This window comes from Asterias rubens, chromosome 8 (genome assembly GCF_902459465.1).
Source record: "Asterias rubens chromosome 8, eAstRub1.3, whole genome shotgun sequence".
Lineage (NCBI taxonomy): Eukaryota > Metazoa > Echinodermata > Asteroidea > Forcipulatida > Asteriidae > Asterias > Asterias rubens.
In genome coordinates this window covers 4,380,946-4,402,673 of record NC_047069.1, presented here as the reverse complement: position 1 = coordinate 4,402,673, position 21,728 = coordinate 4,380,946, and the positions used below count along the sequence as shown (strand labels likewise).

At 41.0% G+C, this 21,728-nt stretch overlaps 1 protein-coding gene across 1 annotated transcript; it reads left to right on the top strand.

The window, feature by feature from the left end:
* The first annotated feature begins 4,849 nt into the window (after nucleotides 1-4,849).
* LOC117293526 (cell surface glycoprotein 1-like) lies at nucleotides 4,850-5,701 on the top strand. The gene has a single exon (XM_033775875.1). The coding sequence runs from the start codon at nucleotides 4,850-4,852 to the stop codon at nucleotides 5,699-5,701; it is 852 nt and encodes a 283-aa protein (XP_033631766.1).
* Nucleotides 5,702-21,728: the final 16,027 nt, after the last annotated feature.

Sequence of the window (21,728 nt, the reverse complement as noted above, 5' to 3'; positions counted from 1 at the left end):
TTCTTCAACCAACAAATCAACCTCTCTGATCGTTTCAACCAACTTGACCGGCACCGGAGACCAGCGCCCGGCCCTGCACCAGAGCCCGGTCGGCACCACAGCCCGCCTGGCACCAGAACCCGCCCGGCACCAGAGCCCGGTCGGCGCCAGAGCCCGGTCGTCACCAGAGCCCGGTCGGCACCAGAGCCCGGTCGGCACAAGAACCCGCCCGGCTGCACCAGAGCCCGTTCGGTTTCTCGCAGCCGGCTGAACCCCCAAACCCGCCGTCCAGAGGACTGGACAAGCACCGGTGAATTGTGAATCAACTCGTACCTCGGATCCTGGGTTAAAACATGATTGAACAACAGAACTGACAGCGAAGCTACTATTCAACATGGACGATTTGTGCATAGAGTGATTCAAGCAACTTTACTTGAATTCCAAACTACGGAGTATTTGCTACCGGTAGCAAAAGCAGCCCAATAACAATAACACTGAACTGATGAGTCTTGTTGCTACCTATCCCTGGTAGTAACCACAGGAATTCCGATTCACAATTGAACAGTTTAACTTGCATTGTTGTACTGATTGAACCGCTTGTAACTTTGGCATTGTATAAAACCATTACTGACACCGAGCCAAACCACAGGTTAAAGTGTTTCATTGTTATAGCTCTTTTGGGTTGCAATTACTGCGCTCAAAGCGAAACCTGTCTCAAAAGCCAAAAGAATCATGCCTCATTAGCTCTCACTGCTACCGTGAATGAAAGGCGTAATTCGGCAGCAGATTGTAAGTAATCACTTGGGAATTCGGTGTTTCGTGTTTTTATGCTTGCCAAAGTTACCCTGTTGAATGAATTTAAAATTTAATGGAAAGTAGTTCGACTTACCTGTTTCAGTTGAAAGTTCATTTTGAAAGATCACGTTGCTAAACAGACAAACAAACAACGGTTTTTTGGTACAACCGCTGCTAACAACTGAATAGGGTGTTGATTGTTGCACATCAATTGGAATTTGAATCTGCCATTCAATTTTTTATGCAAATTATTGAACCTGATATTGAATATTGTTATATTGCTCATCAATTTGTTCATATTGTTTGAGTGTGTGCAAATTTAGGACACCGTGTGCAGCATGGCTACCTCTAGAAAACCACAAGAAGACGAACTATATCAATCTCCATCGTCAACTCGTTGGCATCCATCAACCCAAAGTCAACCTTTGTCAACTCCAGTAGTCAGCCATCATCCGAACCAGACTTCTCGTAGGCCACATACCATATCTCTACCAAATAGATCACAGAGAGTAGACGACCGTGACCCCAGTGAACCATTTCTGTCTGACCTTCACACTGGAGCGTCGACTCTCCCAAGCCAGGTCAAGGCATCTGCCCCCACCAGAATTGCAACGGGAAGAACCAACACACGGTACCACTAGACCGGCTCCAAGACGGAGTATCTCTCCTTCAGTATACCATGGTACGTCACCTCCAAGACACCGCCACCATTCAGTCTCTCTTCAGAACCCTTATTCTCCGTCAATGCCAAGCAGAGCTAAAGGCCTAGTTCGGCGACAGTCTGATGTCAGGTGACCCACTGGCTGAGTTCTACGAACGTGTACGACTACCAAAGGAGTCGCCTGGCATCTATGCAGTTGAGTTGGAAGCCACGCTCCGTACAGTGGAAGAAAGAATGAACAAAACCCAACCTTGGCCAAACAGAAATAAGATGCTTACTCAACAATTTATGAGAGGAGTGAGAAATGAGAAAATAACCAACAGACTTGCTCCGATGAAACCACGTGAGATGTTATTCAGAGAACTACAAATTGAATTGTGCTCAACCCAAGCAGTCTAAGGCAGCTGCTACACAAGTCACTCAACGACTAGCACAACATTCTTCTAACGATCAAGTGCTACAATATCTCATCTTAACTGTGCAAAAGCTTGCACTTAAGGTTGACCAGATGTCTACATCACTGCCCCAGCAAAGCCAGTACCGAAGACAAGAACCTCAAGCCACATCTCGACAGATAACTTGCCATAAATGTGGACAAGAGGGACACATAGCCAGAGGTTGTCGCAACATGCCGTTAAACTACCAAGGCCCACGGCCACAGGGCAAGCCGTACGAGGCCCAGAAAGACCAAGCCCTATAGACAAGAAATCTGCGAAGTCATTTCAGAGCCGCACCACACCAAATTACCAGCAACTCATTGGGCCAAACAATGAAGACACCGTCGACATACATGGACAAGATTGCACTGCTCTCATCGATTCAGGCTCACATGTTGATCGAAACCGGAGGATTCCTGTACGTCTCTGCAATATTACCGCCAAGCCCATCACAATTAGACGTAATTGTAAGCTTGCACAAGTTTCCTCCATCATCCATGTGGACAACGAATCTCTACCCATGCAACCACAGGACAGACGAGGCCTAGCAGAAACTGCTGATAGTCTCCATCCAACAAATCTCCATCCAACTAATGATCTCCTTTAAACGAATCTCCATCCAACAAAACACCAACAACCAACAGTAGGCAGAAGCAGAAATGTTACAGCATCTGAAGATTTTGCTAACATCCCATCTTTGGACTTATCCTATGGCAAGCTTGATAATGACACACAGAGAGAACAACTAGCAGCTCTTCTTCACAAACATGCAGATGTATTCTCCGTCAATTCACTGGATTATGGGTGCACTTCAACAATCAAGCACACCATACCCCTGATAGACACCCATCCATTCCGTCTTCCTCACCGTCGTATACCACCAACACAGTACCACGCCGTAAGAGAACATCTTAAAGGTATGGAAGAGTCAGGAGCCATCCGTCGTAGCTGTTCTCCATATGCCTCTCCGATGGTCATAGTCCACAAGAAAGACGGGTCTCTTCGAATATGCATTGACTATAGACAGCTAAACAACAGGACTGTGCGTGACGCATTTCCTCTTCCGAGAATAGAAGAAGCATTGGATGCACTAGGCAGTGCAACTTTCTTCACGACACTGGACTTCCACCTTCCAACGCCTGATGTTATCATGCCTAGGTGACAAGAACTACTCAACCGTTCTACTCTACCTGGACGACATAATAGTCTTCTCGTCAACATTTGAGGAACATCTCGAGCGCCTTGACCAGGTATTCTCATGTCTTCGTCAGCATGGTTTGAAAGTAAAACCATCGAAATGCCACCTACTCCAACAAGAAGTGAAATATCTGGGTCACATCGTCTCAGCTAAGGGCATATCTGCTGATCCAGAGAAAATATCACAAGTCAGTGGTTGGCAGACACCCTCTAACCGAAAGGAACTTCAAAGTTTCTTGGGTTTCACTGGGTATTACAGACGCTTCATAAAGGGCTACTCCGACATCGTAGCACCACTCTACAAATTAACATCTGGTGAACCGAGACGTAAGAAAAGACGTACGAAAACCAAGCAGCATGATCCTCCACCTCCATTCATATGGACAACAGAACATCAACAAGCTATGGATACACTCAAAGATCATCTGACATCGGCACCTATCCTGGCGTATGCAGATTTTACTGCACCCTTCATCCTACAGACCGATGCGTCCGGTGTTGGACTTGGGGCAGTTCTGAGTCAAATCCAGAATGGGACCGAACGTGTCATTGCTTACGTCAGTAGAGGATTTAACCCCGCAGAGTCTCACTATCCAGCTCATAAACTAGAGTTTTTAGCATTGAAATGGGCTGTGACAGACAAGCTCCGCGATTATCTACTGGGCACCGGCAACAGCTTCACTGTCCTTACGGATAACAACCCCCTACTGTACGTGACTTCATCAGCAAAACTTGACGCTACTGGACAGAGATGGGTGGCTGCGTTGTCCCAGTTCAACTTCACAATTAAGTACAGACCGGGAAAGAACAACGCTGCTGCAGACGCCTTATCGAGGAAGCCCCAGAATGAGATGACTAGAAACTCCAGAGAATTCCAGCGAGAGGCAGTGACTATCCCTGCTAATAGTGTACAAGCCATCTGTGATGGATATACTTCTGCATCTCAACCATATCTAGAAGCTTCTAATACTGTACACTGTGAGGTTATAACTCGACAAGCAGCTAAGACCACCACCAAACAGCAGAACACAACCGAAGAAGGATTACCACGTGTGTCTAAACAAGAACTTGCCATCGCACAGAGAGACGATCCAGTCATATCTCGTGTTTTATTCTTCGTCGACCGAAACCATAGACCGACAAAATCTGAACGGGTTCGAGAATCACCAGAGTGTTCCATCTACTTCAGACAATGGGAAAGACTCATCATCAAAGATAACATCCTGTGTAGACAAAGGAAGACACCAGATGACAAGATGTCACTACAACTGGTTCTACCTCAACAATTCAAAGTGTTGGCAATGACATCACTTCACGAAGACCTAGGTCATTTGGGCTTTGAGAGAACAATAGACATGATCAGAAACAGATTCTTTTGGCCCAAGATGGCGGACGAAGTAAAAAAATGGTGCGACCAGTGCAAAAGATGTTGCCTACGTAAAACCAGACCCAGCAGGACGACCAGAGTGCCACTTGTCAGCATCAATACAACAGAGCCACTAGAGTTAATCTGCATAGACTTTCTGAAACTCGAGAAGTCAAAAGGAGGATTTGAAAACATCCTAGTCATCACCGACCATTTCACTAAATATGCACAAGCTCATCCAACACGTGACCAGAAAGCATTAACAGTCGCCAAAATTCTGTGGGAAGATTTCATCCAACACTACGGATTTCCAGTGCGAATCTGCCAGTATATGTAGTCTGCTCACTGAACGATGGTAAAGAAAGAACGCTACATCGTAACCTTCTGACCCCATGCATGTTCCTTCCAGTAGATATGCAGTCTCCTTCAAAAGATGACACAGTTGAAGACAAATCTCCTTCCGACGATCAAACCGTTGCAGACAAATCTTCTTCAGAAGCAGATAATACAGTTGAAGACAAATCTCCTTCCGACGATCAAACCGTTGCAGACAAATCTTCTTCAGAAGCAGATAATACAGTTGAAGACAAATCTCCTTCGGAAGATGACACAGTCAAAGAAAAATCTTCGTCAGAAACAGATGACACCGTCGCTGAAAAATCTCCTTCAAAAAATGATGACACTTCAAGCGACGAAGAGGTTGATATTGCATTTATCCCTGTCATGGTGCAGCCGAACAACACACGAAACATCAATCGGCCCGAAAACCACTCACAAACACAGTCAGTTGATGACGTAAGTAAAACGTCAGTTGACGTAAGTGAAACGTCAAGTTTCTCTCTTCTTCCTGAGTCAAGTTCAACACTAACCACAGACAGCACCTCAAAATCTTCTTCAGAGTCCTCAAGAGAACAAATACAATCGGTGGCATCACTTGATCAGCCAAGTCCAGAAACGGAGAAGTCTACTTCTAGTCCAGAAACAGAGAAGTCTACTTCTAGTCCAGACACAGAGAAATCTACTGACGTCATGGACGCATCAACAGATGAACCCGACCTACTTCTTCGTCGCTCAAGAAGAATCCGCAAACCAGTCGAAAGGCTGATGTATGACTATCTTGGGCAGACGAAGTCACATAGAATAAGAAACGAAGACGAAGTACAGCTCCAGTCAAAACTACTAGAAATTGTTAGCAAAATGGAAGAGTCCTCAAATGACTGCAAGAAGAAAAATGGCCAGCATGAGATTTTTCCTACAGGAACATAGCTAAAGCATTTTGGTGTTTTTATTAACCCCCCGCCATGTTTTATGTATTTCTACAAGTATATCCCATGACGACAATAGTTGTGGATATAACTTGATAGTTAGTTTAGTTTATTAAGTAACGGTTAATTAGTTTCTAAGTTACAGTCTCATCACACCGTATTTATCTTCGTCAACAGGTAATTATGTTTTATATTGTTTAATGCTTACCTTTTGCGTTAATATTGTTTAACTAAATCATTCATTATGTTCCGTTTACCGTCATAGTCTAAGTTGTATATATTTACTGTTTAAATCTTTGATTTATTGACTCGTTTGCCATGTATTACGGAGTCAAACGAGAGTTACCCTTAGGTCATGTTCATGCCTTAAGACAAGTTATGTATTCGTTTTGTAAATTACATCTGGACAAGTCAGTCCCTTTAGTGTAAATATATCTTTAGTGCATTAATTAAGTAAGCTCTGTTTTGGATCCAGCTTACGGTTAGTTTATATTTTCTTTGATTTCCAAGTTGGCGGACGACGCCTAGAATTATGGCGTGAACCGCAGGGAGAACTGTTTGTTTATTTATTAGTGTTAATTTAATATTCATAATTATTATTGTAAAAGTGCTTAAGATCCTTAGACGAAGATCTCATCACACCGTATTTATCTTCGTCAACAGATTCATGAGTGTAAATAAACTACTGGAAAGCTAACAACTGAACAGCCGTGTCAATCTTGAATACAGTCAGAGGGGTCACACTTATAAACATGTTTTATTCATTGTTTTTTTTGCACACAGCTCGAATTAGCGGTTTCATGGGCCTGCAACACTAATGGCGAAGGGGTATGGCCGCATATTAAAGAGCCCATTGCAAATGACTATGGCAGCTATGTACTTGTTATAAAATGATCGTATGTAACCTTTTATTGACTATCACTCTTACGGGGAAATGTTTAATTCATTGTTCTTTGCACATACTCGAAGCAGCAGCTACATGAGCCTGCAAACATCACCACATTAATACATAGCCTTTGGCGAAGGAATATAGCCACACATTTTTCAGAGCCCAAAGTTCACTCGTGTGTAATTTAATTTAAGTGGCAACTGCCCACGTTTGAACTGCAGATTTAAACATGAATAAAAAAAACCCAGGGTAGGTTGAGACAAGATCAAATATTAAATTGGCCTAGCCTACTTATCCTTCCGCTACATGCAACACATTGAATCTTGAAGTGTACTGCACTTCAAGAAAGATTCAATCACTATAGAGGACTGTCTTCAGGATAAGAGCGTGCACCGCCCAAGGGCATACTGATAGAATCTCAGTCTAGGGCAAAATATCAAGAAAGTTCCATCTAAAAAAGGACAGAGGTGTGTCACGAAGGAAAACTTCATTGAGAAGCTCTTAGAAATGGGAAAACAAGAATTGCAAATGAATGGTTGCAATAAATGGTTAGAAAAACACTTGAATACCAAGGAAAGATACGGAGCCCTGGTAAGGGACAGTGGAGGAAACAAAATACTTTGAACGAAATAATAATAATCAGTTCGCATGGTTTAGTTGTAAGTTCTAACGAACTATACATGCGTTTGCAAGGCTTAGTAATCCGTTCGAACGAATAGCAATCCGTTTGAACGGTTTAGTTATCCGTTCGAACAAAATAGCAATCCGTTCGCACGGTTTAGTAATCAATTTGAACGCATTAGTAAATCGCTCGCACGGTTTAGTAAATCGTAGTAACGATTTAATAATCCACTCGCATGGCTTAAATTAGTCAAGACATGAAATAGTGCTGCACGCACGCTGATTATTAATTCGGTTAAACGGATTATCTAACTGTGCAAACGGATTTTTTCCTGCATACGGAAATAACCAAACCGTGCGAACGGATTAACTATTCGTTCGAACGGATTACTTAACCATGCAAACGGATAAGCCCCTGCCTAATTGTTGTTTACCACTGTCCTTTCCCGGGCTTCGTAGAAAGATACCGTCGTGGATGACATATCATGTAATAACGTTGACATGGCTATAACAATTGGAAGCACCTAAAAAAAACTAAATACTCACTCACGGCATACATGGCCCATCATCGCGTCTGTTTTTAATTTCTCTCTGGGTAAAAAAGGCCTATGGGGAAAAGAGCATCTGTCTCTTAAAAAAACTAAGATAATACAATATTGGTCCGAGTTTACTTATATCGTGTCAAGTTATAAACTATGAATCCATATGCTTCTGTTCACACATTCATGGTGAAAAATAGGACGCGTGACAGCAGAGAGAAGGTTGTTACAGGTTTGAATAAGAGCCCACTTCAACAGCGTGGGCAGAACACACTTCTCACGACAGTTAATGATATGTTTTTAAAGAAACAGGTTAAATTTACGCATCGACGCTACAAACTAACGATCGTAAATCACCAAGCGTGTTGAAATTGACGCTCTGTGTAATTTCTGAATCAATTTAGAAATATAATTATCGCTCTCTCTCTCTCTCTCTCTCTCTCTCTCTTGGAAACGGTTTTAATTAAGACCTGTATACGACTATAGAACGGGACACGAAAGAGGTCTTTTTTTACCTGCAGCAGCGTAAGACACGCCGATGGCGTGGTTCTCACTAAGGCTATAATACTATAAGAGATGTTAAGTTTGCATCGGGGATAGAGAATATTAATTTTTTTACCCCATGACACTGATGTGTGTTAGCACTGTATACTCAGTACTTTCCAGAGTCCTGTGAACAAAATATCGGAGGCATAATACTCGGGTGGGATTCTAACCCACGATCCTTGCAATTCTAGAGCAGTGTCTACCTAACTAGACTACCGAGGTTGCCCGGTAGGTAGAGGCAGTGCGAATCATATTGTTTTGGCAGCGGGTACCGCAACGATATAAGAGGAGGACGAGGAACGATATAAGAGGAGGACTATAATAGTTACACCTAAGACTTTGTGGAGAGAAGCCGGGTATGTTATAAGGACCTCACCATAACCTATCTGCGTTTTATATCATCAGGCTCCTGACGGTGGCTAGAGAAAGCTAGTTGAAATGTTGAGAAATGTACAGAATTCACTCCGTGGTAGTCAAACTGCTAATAACATTCCTATAATCTAAAGTAGTAGTCCCAGCCGATTTCTACCTTCCACCCAGGTAGTAGTTAACAAGCAGGACAGTTCTTTTCAGAACTGAGAAGTCTCCCGAAAAATCCGGAAATCTACTCCGCGGTAGTAGAATATAATAGTTGACACACACATGGTGTTGCCGCAAACCAAAATATTATCTTTGGTTAACAAATACTGTATCATATGCGACAAACGCAATTTGGGGAGCCCGAATGCCATTTTACACACGAAGAAGCATTGCGTTGGTTAAGACGACACACAGCGTAAACTTCGGCCTCAATCGAAGACAATTGTATTGCGCAAAGTCAGCAATTCAATTCCAGCCATGCAGCCCTGACAAAAACAATCAAGGGTAGAGATGCAAATGTTATCAAACATATCGGATTAGGATCAGACTTTACTTTCAAACAAGATGTAAAGCGTCGATCGAAGAACATTCACCGAACAGATTGCATAACAATGAGTGGACACTATTGGTAATTGTCAAAGACTAGCCTCCACAGTTAGTGTATCTCAACATATGCATAAAATAACAAACCTGTGAAAGTTTGAGCTCAATCGGTCATCAAAGTTGCGAGATAATAATGAAAGAAGAAAACAACCTAGTCACACGAAGCTGTGTGCGTTTAGATAGTTGATTTCGAGACCTCAAGTTCTAAACTTGAGGTCTCGAAATCAAATTCGTGGAAAATTACTTCTTTCTCGAAAACTATGGCACTTCAGAGGGAGCCATTTCTTACAATGTTTTATACCATCAACCTCTCCCCATTACTCGTGATCATAAAGGTTTTACGCTAATAATTATTTTGAGTAATTACCAATAGTGTCCACTGCCTTTAACCTTCTTTTGAACATTTCAACAATCAGCTCCCCCACCAGACGAAATGACATTACTGAGACGCTTCAAAAAGACAGTCAATTCTAAAGCATGTATGACATCTGGATAACAAAATATAAGGCTTCCAACATGATTTGTTTCAATTCGCATCATATCAACGACAATAGCAGCCCATGCTGTAAACAGACCCAGAACAAGTTGAAAACCATCATTGAATTTGTGTGCAAGTTGTAATAAACCCTCTCATAACAAATGTCTTAAAAGGAGGATGCTTAATAGTGAAACTTTATTTACGAAAAATGTATCAAAAATGTTAAACATTTATATTTTAACTGATGGTAATGAGCGTTGGTTTTGTTTTGAAATATTATTTTAATGTTAGGTAAACCATGATGACTACATTCTAAAAACTAAAGAGTTGAATCTAACACTTGCATGAGCTCGGTGAGTGACTACACTTTGAAAGTGTTGAACCCAGCATTTTATATGTTTAATCCAGCATTTCAAAGTATTCGGTCAACAGTTTAACATTTAAAAAGCTGACCCAACAATTCCAAGGATTTTTTTGAGAAATGTTGAAATAACACTTAAATTGTTTATATAACCCTTTTTGCGTTGGATCACAAATTTAAAATGCTAGATTTAACAAACAAAACGCTTGATCCAACACTTTCAAAGTGTAGTCACTCACCGAACTCATGCAAGTTTTGGATTCAACCCTTTAGTTTTTAGAGTGTACAGTGCCAGAAATTGCAAAAGAATGGCGGGCGTGGGAGGGGAAGACACAAAAGTACAACACTGAGTCTATCATAATAGGTTTCTTGTTATTGACTTAAAGGCACTGGACAGTGGACACTATTGGTAACTACTCAAAATGATGATTGTTAGTATACAAACTTACTTCGTAACGAGCAATGGAGAGCTGTTGAAAGTATAATACACTGTGTGAAACGGCTCCCTCTGAAGTAATGTTAGTTTTTTTTACCAATTGAGTCCAAATTTTCACAAGTTTGTTATTTTATGCATATGTTGGATACACCAAGTTGATAATACTGGTCGTTGACGATTACCAAAGGTGTCCAGTGCCACAGCAAGTTGTTAACATGAAGAAAGACTTCCCTGCATGAAAACGGAGTCTGAAGGACTTGTATCTAAATATGTGAACACATTGGATGCCTGGTAAAACACTTTAAGGCAGGGAAGATCTTGGTATTAACATTCTCAAAAATCCCTGTTGGTCTCAATAACTCTTCCCATTAATCATCCGTTAGTCAACTGCACTTTTCCCAACTAAACATTTGTTTGTATGTGATACTTTGCATTATGCGTATCCAGCAATTTGATGATTGAATTCGGGTAATTTGCACATAGATAACTATATACTTAGTCAGTTTGACAATTAGATTTGTTCTTGAATACGTTGAGATCGTGAGTTATTTCGCTTGCTAATAATAGGACTGAACTTCCTTGAACCCGTTCAGAAAAAGAAAAGAAAACTGCTACTCCTTTTCAAGTTGCCGATGACAAGTAAGTGACATTTCTAAATCATAAACAAATATTGTCAAACATTTGTCGTGTTTTTAATGACCACACAAGTTTCACCGAATTTATTTCTGGCGACTAGCGCAGGCATATTGTTATATAGCGCCACCTCTGTTTTAGCGTTTGGTTCTGTAAACATAATTATGTTAACAATATTATTCAGCGTTCAACTGTTCATTAGTTGTCTTCATATAATTTTAATGTAAAAGCTTTGAAATGCATAACTGTTTTCCTTAGTTTTGAGCACAAAGGTGAGGATAATCTCTCTCGTATTTTATAATAACAATAAGGGTTTCATATAGCGAGCATATCTGTCAGTTGGTGACGTCCAATGCGCTTTAAAGGGTGTATGTACTTTTTGTAAAAACACAATGACCACAGATTTACACTAAACTTACACAGTTTGAAGATAATGATAGTAGAAAGCTTCCCTGAAAATGTTACGTGCTGAGGTGCTGTAGTTTTTGGGTAATGAGTAAAACAATGTCATGAAAATAATTTTGGTCTCACGAGACGAAAATTATTACATTACATAACACACGGAACCAGTCGCTTAACGTCCCTTACGAAAGACGAAGCATCATAAAAAGTCTTGCTTAAGGACACATGTGTCAAGACTGGGACTCGAACCCACACTGCTAATCAGAAACACCATGGCACAATTTCATGGCGCAGCTTTACGGTAAGCCAGTTTTCATGCTTAATGTATAGCAGAATCGTGCAATCGTATTTCATAGGTTTAGCGGAAAAATTAGGTGGCCATATTATATTGCGCGTTTACTATGGATTTGCATTGACGTCATTTATGTTCGTGCAGTATTAGCACCGACAGGTTAGCACGCCTTTTCGTGCGCCTTTTCGTAGCAGCGCTATGAAATTTGAAATCAGACAGCAAAAACAAAAAAACGGCCGTTAAATGTCTCTCTTAAGTTAGGCCCAGAGCTTGAGTACGGTGCTCTTAACCGCTAGGCCATGACATGCAACTCTATAAAGAGACCGATGAATCGATGAATTTGTTAAATTGCGGGACACTTGAAACTGAAAGTCATAACTGACTGTCGATATGGAGGTTTGTTTTTCAGCATTCTTCAAGTTTCACTGGTGTTTTATAGCTCCTAAATTAATTAATTTCAAAACGTCATGCAAATTAACATCCCTGATGCGCCAATGCCAGCAGTCAACGGAAAATGTGGTTGTAATTCCATATTGTTGATTGAGAAACATATTCAATTTTGTGGGCTTTTTCTTGGAAATTCATTCAGGATTAAGGCACAGTAACTTTGATACAAAACCGCATTGAAATGCAATGGCGTAAGATTTCAATTAACAAACCATGGGTCGTTGCAACATAGAAACGGGTTGCTTTTTTCTCCGTAAACAAGAAGGGAAAGTATTGTGTGTGTCTTCATTTTAATCAGGGGGTTGCGGTGGACGTTTGGTATTCCGTTCCTGTGATGGAAACTATTATTTTCTATTTTGTTGTACATTTTGTTGTACATAATTATATGAACTTATCAAGGGCTCAAAGAAAAGAACACTTAAAATTCAATTCAGTTCAAGAATACTTTTATTGCCATACTCTCATAAAAGAATAAAAACAGTTACATTTATTACGGAGTAAAGCAAAACATTTCTTTAAGTAAGAGTAAACATGAATAAATAAATAGAGTACGGGGCCGTTTTGGTAAGCATAAGCTTGTCAAAAACAGCCAGACAGACAATAAAACGAGAAACCAGACAGACAGACAGACAGACAGACAGACAGACAGACATACAGACAGACAGACAGACAGACAGACAGACATACAGACAGACAGACAGACAGACAGACAGACAGACAGACAGGCAGACAGACAGACAGACAGACAAGAGACAGACAAACAGACAGACAAAAAGGACAGATGGACATAATACATGACACAACAAATTCGTAATAGAAGCGACAAGATGGCAGATCAGTTAAAGCTGAAAATAAATAAGAACACAATGTTCGAAGCCTAACAGTTTTGTTAAAAGTACAACAAAAACAAACTAATTGTAGCTCAATTTACAACCTTTTCTTACTGTAACACTGTTATTCAGCAAAGATGACTGACAGGACCCGAATAAATGACAACATTTCATTAGTCTTAATCCGGATCTATATCAGACAGCATTGAGTATCTTGTGTCTGATTAAAACATTGACGTGATAGCAGTGACAATCATAGCAACAAAAACAGGAAATACCGCGAGATTTGCGGCTTAAGGCATTGGCAGTGGTATACTATTGGTAATTACTCAAAATAATTGATAGCATAACAAACTTATTGGTAACGAAACATTGGTATCATTGTGAGAAACGGATCCCTCAAAAGTAACTTAGTTTTTGAGAAAAACGTTATTGCTCACTCAAATATTACTTTAGACTCGAAGCCCTTTTAGGCATCGAAAAGTACACAAATTTGTGCAACAAATGTGTTTTTCTTGTATTGCTCTCTTGCAATTTCGTTGACCAATGAGTAAAACTATCACAGTTGTTATTTGTTTGCAAATGTTTGGATACACCAAGAGAGAATACTGGTCTTTGACAATTACCAAATGTACCCGGTGCCTTTCAAGTTTAAAAAACGAAGGTAAATAAACTATGTGCTTTAAGACTGAAACTGGTGCGACACAGTGTATCCATTGGAAACATAGTTGCTACACCTTACGGAATGAGTAAAAGACAGTGGCTCGAGAGACAATGAAAGTGCCATTTCAAACGTGACATAAGTACCGCACGACTGTGTCGTAATACGTGACCACCCATCGACTCAAATTCATTAATGGTTTACTCTTCAAAAACAAATTTCCCAGGACGACCAAAGGTCGAACTACCGGAAAACATACGAAAATTTTAAATTATGATGAAAATACAGAATTACAAAATCGAGACATCAAAATTCTCCTGAAGACGAGCAGAGTGTACTGTTCGAAACGTCGAGACCAAAGCGGCTCTTTTCAGAGCCAACACACGCACTAAAGAGATTTACACATGGTTGTACCCGCAAGTTTACTATATATTCTTTGTTTAGTTCTACACCATGCAAAGCTTCAAACAATATTTACACCAAAATTGGTTTATGATGGGGAAAAAAAGGAAAACAGTTGGAAACAATTGTAGGTGCATCCCATTTTAATGTAAAAGAATTCTCACTTGGTGTATCCCAACACGCATAAAGGCCTGAAGTAATAATTTGAGTGAGGAATTATCTCTTTCTCAAAAACAACGTTACTTCAGAGGGAGCCGTTTCTCACAATGATTAATTCTATCAACAGCTCTCCATTGCTCGTTACCAAGTGCGTTTTTTGTGCTAACAATCGTTGTGAATAAAAACCAACAGTGTCTAGTGCCTTTAAAGACACTGGACACACTATTGGTAATTGTCAAAGACCGTCCTTTACAGTTGGTCTCAACATATGCATAAAAATATAGTAACAAACCTGTGAAAATTTGAGCTCAATCGGTCGTCGAAGTTGCGAGACAATATTAATAGGAAAAAACACCCTTGTCACACGAAGTTGTGTGCTTTCAGAAGCTTGATTTCGAGACCTCAAATTCTAAATCTGAGGTCTCGAAATCAAATTCGTGGAAAATTACTTGTTTCTCGAAAACTACATTACTTTAGAGGGAGCCGTTTCTTACAATGTTTTATACTATCAACCTCTCCCCATTACTCATTACAAAGAAAGGTGTTGCGCTAATAATTATTTCGAGTAATGACCAATAGTATCCATTGCCTTTAAAGACGCAGCCACTTTTGAACTGACACGTAGTTTAGACATGATTGCGGTTAATATCAATTTGTAGTCCCCGTTTAAAGTCCCGTTTAAACAAGGAGCACCTGGGCAGATGCAACAACAATTCTCTATCTAACACAGCAGGTGCATTTGTCAAATTAACATTATGGCTTTGAGAGGGGTTGACAGCATGAGCAGTTCAGGGGCCAATTGCATAGAGCTGCTTAAGCAGGAAATATTGCCTTACCATTTTCTGCTAAACATAACGGATCAGGATACCAGTCATAAATTGTAACAGTGACATTGTATTTTGGCTGGTAACCTTTTCCTGGTAAGCATACTTATTTTGTGGTGAGCTCTTTTTGTGCTTAAAGTCACCTGGAAGTGGTATTTTGTCAAAATAAAGCTTTTGTCACTAATATATGTGTTTTGATGAGTGGAATGTGAATAAACAGTTATCTAAGGTTCTAAAAAATTAGTTCTTACATTATTTCAAATTTAAGAGTAAGCCCCGACCCGAGAGGGCGCTGTTCGTGACGTCAATCGAGGCGCGATATTTGAAAAGAAAATGCTGCACAGCGCTGAAAAATACGTCGGACCGGAACACTAGGCACGTTTTCTCTCGTTAGTCTGACCAACCATGCGGACTGACCCCATCTTTAGTTATTTTGCTGGATCCAGCAGCAATACACTTGGTCGGCATTGCCCGAAAAATGCAAGATAATTTTTTTTTTTCGAAACGTTCAAGCTCACGACTTGGACTTGCATGTACTTTGCACGGGTGTTTACTCTACGCATCAAGGCAAAGTCTGCCTCGATTAACGTGACAAAAGGGGTAGGCGGAGTCATTCCCCACACAACTTTATATATATTTTAAACAAAATCGTTACAAACAGTTACTTAAACATGTTTTATTGTCACTTAAAGGATTCGGGTACTTTTTTAAAATGTCCACAGATTTGCATTAAACTTACAGGGTTTGGTGATAATGATAGTGGAAAGCTTCCCTTCAAATATTACTAACTATTAAAAGTTGTGTAGTTTTTGAGAAATTAGTAAAACAAGTCACAAAATAATTTTGGTCTCATGAGACCAAAATTATTTTAGCATGTAAAATCCCCTTAACCAGTTATGATATTACACCAAAACCATAGCATAACTGGTTAGTACGTTTTACATGCTAAAACTGAGACGAAAATTATTACTTTTACTCATTTCTCAAAAACTACAGCACCTCAGTAAGTAAAATTCACTAATTATTTTTTTTTATCTCCCTCTTCCCACTCTTGATATTGGCCTTCGGGTTTCCATCTTCTCGTAGTCCAACCAGCCCATTCCCTCCAACCCCGTCTCCCCATGCCCATGTATTCGTTATCCCTTTCCTGTGTGCCTCCATACCCCCCCCCCCCCCCCCTTTCTCCCTCTTCCCACTCTTGATATTGGCCTTCGGGTTTCCATCTTCTCGTAGTCCAACCAGCCCATTCCCTCCAACCCCGTCTCCCCATGTATTCGTTATCCCTTTTCTGTGTGCCTCCATACCCCCCCCCCCCTTTCTCCCTCTTCCCACTCTTCCTGTGTGCCTCCATACCCCCCCCCCCTTTCTCCCTCTTCCCACTCTTGATATTGGCCTTCGAGTTTCCATCTTCTCGTAGTCCAACCAGCCCATTCCCTTTAACCCCGTCTCCCCATGTATTCGTTATCCCTTTCCTGTGTGCCTCCAGACCCCCCCCTTTCTCCCTCTTCCCACTCTTGATATTGGCCTTCGAGTTTCCATCTTCTCGTAGTCCAACCAGCCCATTCCCTTTAACCCCGTCTCCCCATGTATTCGTTAACCCTTTCCTGTGTGCCTCCAGACCCCCCCCTTTCTCCCTCTTCCCACTCTTGATATTGGCCTTCGAGTGTCCATCTTCTCGTAGTCCAACCAGCCCATTCCCTCTAACCCCGTCTCCCCATGTATTCGTTATCCCTTTCCTGTGTGCCTCCAGACCCCCCCCCCCTTTCTCCCTCTTCCCACTCTTGATATTGGCCTTCGAGTTTCCATCTTCTCGTAGTCCAACCAGCCCATTCCCTCTAACCCCGTCTCCCCATGTATTCGTTATCCCTTTCCTGTGTGCCTCCAGACCCCCCCCCCCCTTTCTCCCTCTTCCCACTCTTGATATTGGCCTTCGAGTTTCCATCTTCTCGTAGTCCAACCAGCCCATTCCCTCTAACCCCGTCTCCCCATGTATTCGTTATCCCTTTCCTGTGTGCCTCCAGACCCCCCCCCCCTTTCTCCCTCTTCCCACTCTTGATATTGGCCTTCGAGTTTCCATCTTCTCGTAGTCCAACCAGCCCATTCCCTCTAACCCCGTCTCCCCATGTATTCGTTATCCCTTTCCTGTGTGCCTCCAGACCCCCCCCCCCTTTCTCCCTCTTCCCACTCTTGATATTGGCCTTCGAGTTTCCATCTTCTCGTAGTCCAACCAGCCCATTCCCTCTAACCCCGTCTCCCCATGTATTCGTTATCCCTTTCCTGTGTGCCTCCAGACCCCCCCCCCCTTTCTCCCTCTTCCCACTCTTGATATTGGCCTTCGAGTTTCCATCTTCTCGTAGTCCAACCAGCCCATTCCCTCTAACCCCGTCTCCCCATGTATTCGTTATCCCTTTCCTGTGTGCCTCCAGACCCCCCCCCCTTTCTCCCTCTTCCCACTCTTGATATTGGCCTTCGAGTTTCCATCTTCTCGTAGTCCAACCAGCCCATTCCCTCTAACCCCGTCTCCCCATGTATTCGTTATCCCTTTCCTGTGTGCCTCCAGACCCCCCCCCCCTTTCTCCCTCTTCCCACTCTTGATATTGGCCTTCGAGTTTCCATCTTCTCGTAGTCCAACCAGCCCATTCCCTCTAACCCCGTCTCCCCATGTATTCGTTATCCCTTTCCTGTGTGCCTCCAGACCCCCCCCCCTTCTCACTCTCTCACTCTCTCTCTTCGTTCATGTATTTCCACTTCACTGCTTATGTTACACTTTTATAGTTACCTGTTCAATTTTGTTGTGTTGTCATCCGAGAAAGACCCTGCTATGGTAGAATCGTCAGGCCATTAAAGGCAGTGGACACTATTGGTAATTACTCAAAATAATTATTGGCATAAAACCTTACTTGGTAAAGAGTAATGGGGAGAGGTTGATAGTATAAAACATTGTGAGAAACGGCTCCCTCTGAAGTGATGTAGTTTTGGAGAAAGAAGTAATTTTCCACGAATTTGATTTCGAGACCTCAAATTTAGAACTTGAGGTCTCGAAATCAAGCATCTGAAAGCACACAACTTCGTGCGACAAGGGTGTTTTTTCTTTCATAGTTATCTCGCAACTCCGACGACCGATCGCGCTCAAATTTTCACAGCTTTGTTATTTTATTCATATGTTGAGATACACCAAGTAAGAAGACTGGTCTTTGACAATTACCAATAGTGTCCACTGGCTTTAACTATTTTTTGCGACTATATTTTGTAAAGATAGTTTGACGTGAGTGTAAAAGCAAATGTCTGCGTGTAAAATGTAAGCATAGTTTTAAAACATTGAAATTATCACTATTTAGGTCAAAAACTTATTATTGTAAAACTTAATTATGGAAGTTTTTAATCTCAAAAGGGGGGTGGGGGTACATTGACAGCAGTTGGGGATTGATGTGGGCACGTGCCACCCGCGCACCCCAGCTTCGCTACTTGCTCTGAATCATCCTGAGATTAACACACTGCCATGAGACGACGTGACACATCTAAGAAGCTTCTTACATCGACCCACGAATCAGTCAAGATTACCCCGTACATGAAAGCTAACCATTAGCGTATGGGTACGCTTCAGTTTTTAAAGCCCGGTTATTTCCTGCGAATGCGATACGACGTTGACGTCACAGCCCTGTTTTTGCTGCGAATGTTTCACAGGAGTTGAGCACATTTTCGTTTAAACTTTGTGACGTCAAAGATACCACCTGAAGGTAGTATGAACCGGGTTTAAGAGGGGGGGGGGGGGGGGCAGAGGGCTTGATGTTTACAAGGTGCCACGGCGCATATAGCAGCCACAGCCAGGAACACCGGGGCGACCCCTTCTCAATTCGATACATAAAGTGTACTGGGTTCTTTTACATGCGTTACACAAAACATGGGACCAGCGGCTTTACGTCCCATCCGAAGGACGAAGCAATGGTGGTTAAGTGTCTTGCTTAAGGACACAAGTGTCACGGCTGGGGATTCAAGCCCACACTCTGCTGAAACACCAGAGTTTGAATTCGGTGCTCTTAACCGCTCGGCGTAAGAATGCATGTCTTTGACAATAACCAAAGGTGTCCACCTTTAACCTGATTAAAGTACACACAGTAGAGACAGGTTTAGTTCAACATAACTCTACATTCGTAAATTACTCGAGAAAGATTACTGGCTATATAGCGACACACAGTTGCTAATATTGTGGACACAGACATGATTACAATACGTAAGAGAATCAAAATGCGGAAAATGGTACACCAGAACTTTATCAAAATATGGGTCATTTCGCAGAAGTATTTGTTCTCATGTCGAGTGTTTGCTGCATCAATTTAGGGAGAGAGCGAGGAGGAAGTTATGCCCTACATGGCGAGGACCTATAATATGCTGAAATCCATTAACTCTTAGGTTTAGTCATTCAATTATCCACTAGTAGTAAACCCACAAGCAGGTTTGAGCAGCGGGTGGTCTCGCACAAATAGAAAATGCAATCCAACGAAAAAGTCAATAACTTTTGATTGATAGTGATATTTGATTCAATTTGTTTTTTTCCAATGCATTTCATTGACTGCGCCTTAAAGCGGTTTTAATCCAATCTGTAACCAGTTTTATCTTGAAGTGGCACCTATTGTGAATCCAAAAGCGATGAAAGATTGAATTTCATTTTGATACAGTCACAGATTCGGAAGCTCAACAATTGGTCTTTATGCATATTATTTGAATCAGTGTATTGAGATGTATGCCAACGGATATGAAATTGACGACTGAAAGTCGGGTCTTGCCAATTTCTATTCATTATGGTAGGTTTCAAAACATCTAACTCCCACACGATAAGATTAATTATAAACGCTGTCTTATGTTGTTCAATATTCTAAAAAATCTCATATTTGTGGGAAAACACGCACAAAATGCTCTTTTTAAACTCGGAGAAGTGGGTTAAATGTAGATATATTATCAGCGAAGTTAACAACCAGCCAAATTTATAACCAATAGTAATTCGAGATGAGTGAAAGCGATCCATGGGTTTGATATAATCCCTTTCACAAAGTTGAAAAGGAAATCTAAGCCTGCAGGTGCCACCAATCGGAGTGGAATTTTATATAATTGGTGTATATGATGCGTATCGTGTTATGCCAGGACGAACCCCTGACGTTAAAGGGATACTTTAATTATTGGACATAAAATACACGCTTTGAAAAAAGTGTTCCGGTAGTGAATAAACATATGGCCCACGCTGTAAAAACTCTGTTTAGAGTTTAATAACAATTGTTGACCCACTTTTAAAAAACATGTTTGAAGGATAAACATGGTTTGTATGCATTCAAACACAAACAAACATCTAAACATGTTTAAGGTTATACGCGTCAAAAAGGGGGTACAAAACTTATGCTTAGACGTGTTTTGAAATTCAAAACTGTCTTTTACAGTAAAATAAGTAAAGTAAGTAATAAAAAAATTAAAAAAAATAAATAAAAACGGCCATATCGAAAAGTAATGATAAAGAAACAGAGTCAGTATCCAATCTTACTATAATTGAATAATTAAACAAAACTCTGTTGTGAAGCGAGTTCTTGCCAACTGTATCATGAGCCACCTACATTTCTGTTCGGTGCAGTGTTTTCACAGAAGTCTGCTTTTAGCATTTGAAGTTCGAAAAGCTTGTTTGTGTTATCCGTGCGTGTGTTTGCGCAGCCGTGCAACACACATGACCATGCATAAAGCCGCGATCATAATGCGACCTTATTAGTCTACGTGCATTGTTTCAGCGCTAACCCAATATGTATTTGTCTACCCCTCAAAATAAAAAAATAAAAAAATTAAAACAATTCTCAAAATGGTTTTTTTTCTACTTGACCGATATATACTGGTGCTGAACAAAAATATAATTTATATGTCTAGTTTGTATTAGCCCATATGCAACAGACAACAGACAGAGTGAAATAAATAAAGAATTATAAATAAATAAAATCTTGATGTTTAAGGAAGAGATTAGTTTGTAAGGACTCGCTAAGTTAGCAATGATCATATGAGTGGAACTTTAGAGGAATTACTCCGTGGCAGATGCCATCGCAAGAATAAGCAGCTTTATATTTCCGCACAGAAGAAGACAGATTGTGTGTTAAACCATCCTCTCTAGAGAATCCTAAACACAATGTTATCCTCTCAAACATGCAATGAAGTAAAACCACTTCTCTAAAAATAAAGATTCAAAGGAACAAGTAAACGGCTGATTATACAAATACGCACAATTTGGACTAAATTTGGTGGGTTAAAGATTGCAATTTCCATTTTGTTATGCACCGGTGTTTTCCAGATCACATAGCCCCTCTTCACACCAGGGTCCCCTGGTAAATTAAAGCGTAGTTGTAATATTTTACAAAATGTACCATGCGTGAAATGACAACATTTTTTGTTCGGTTCACGGTCCCCTCTTGTCAAATATTGCTACGTTTTACAACCATGCTAAATTTAAGCAAATGACCCCTGTTAGATTGCTGTCATGTGAATAGGGCTTAAGATATCCATCTCGTTGGTTCTGCAAC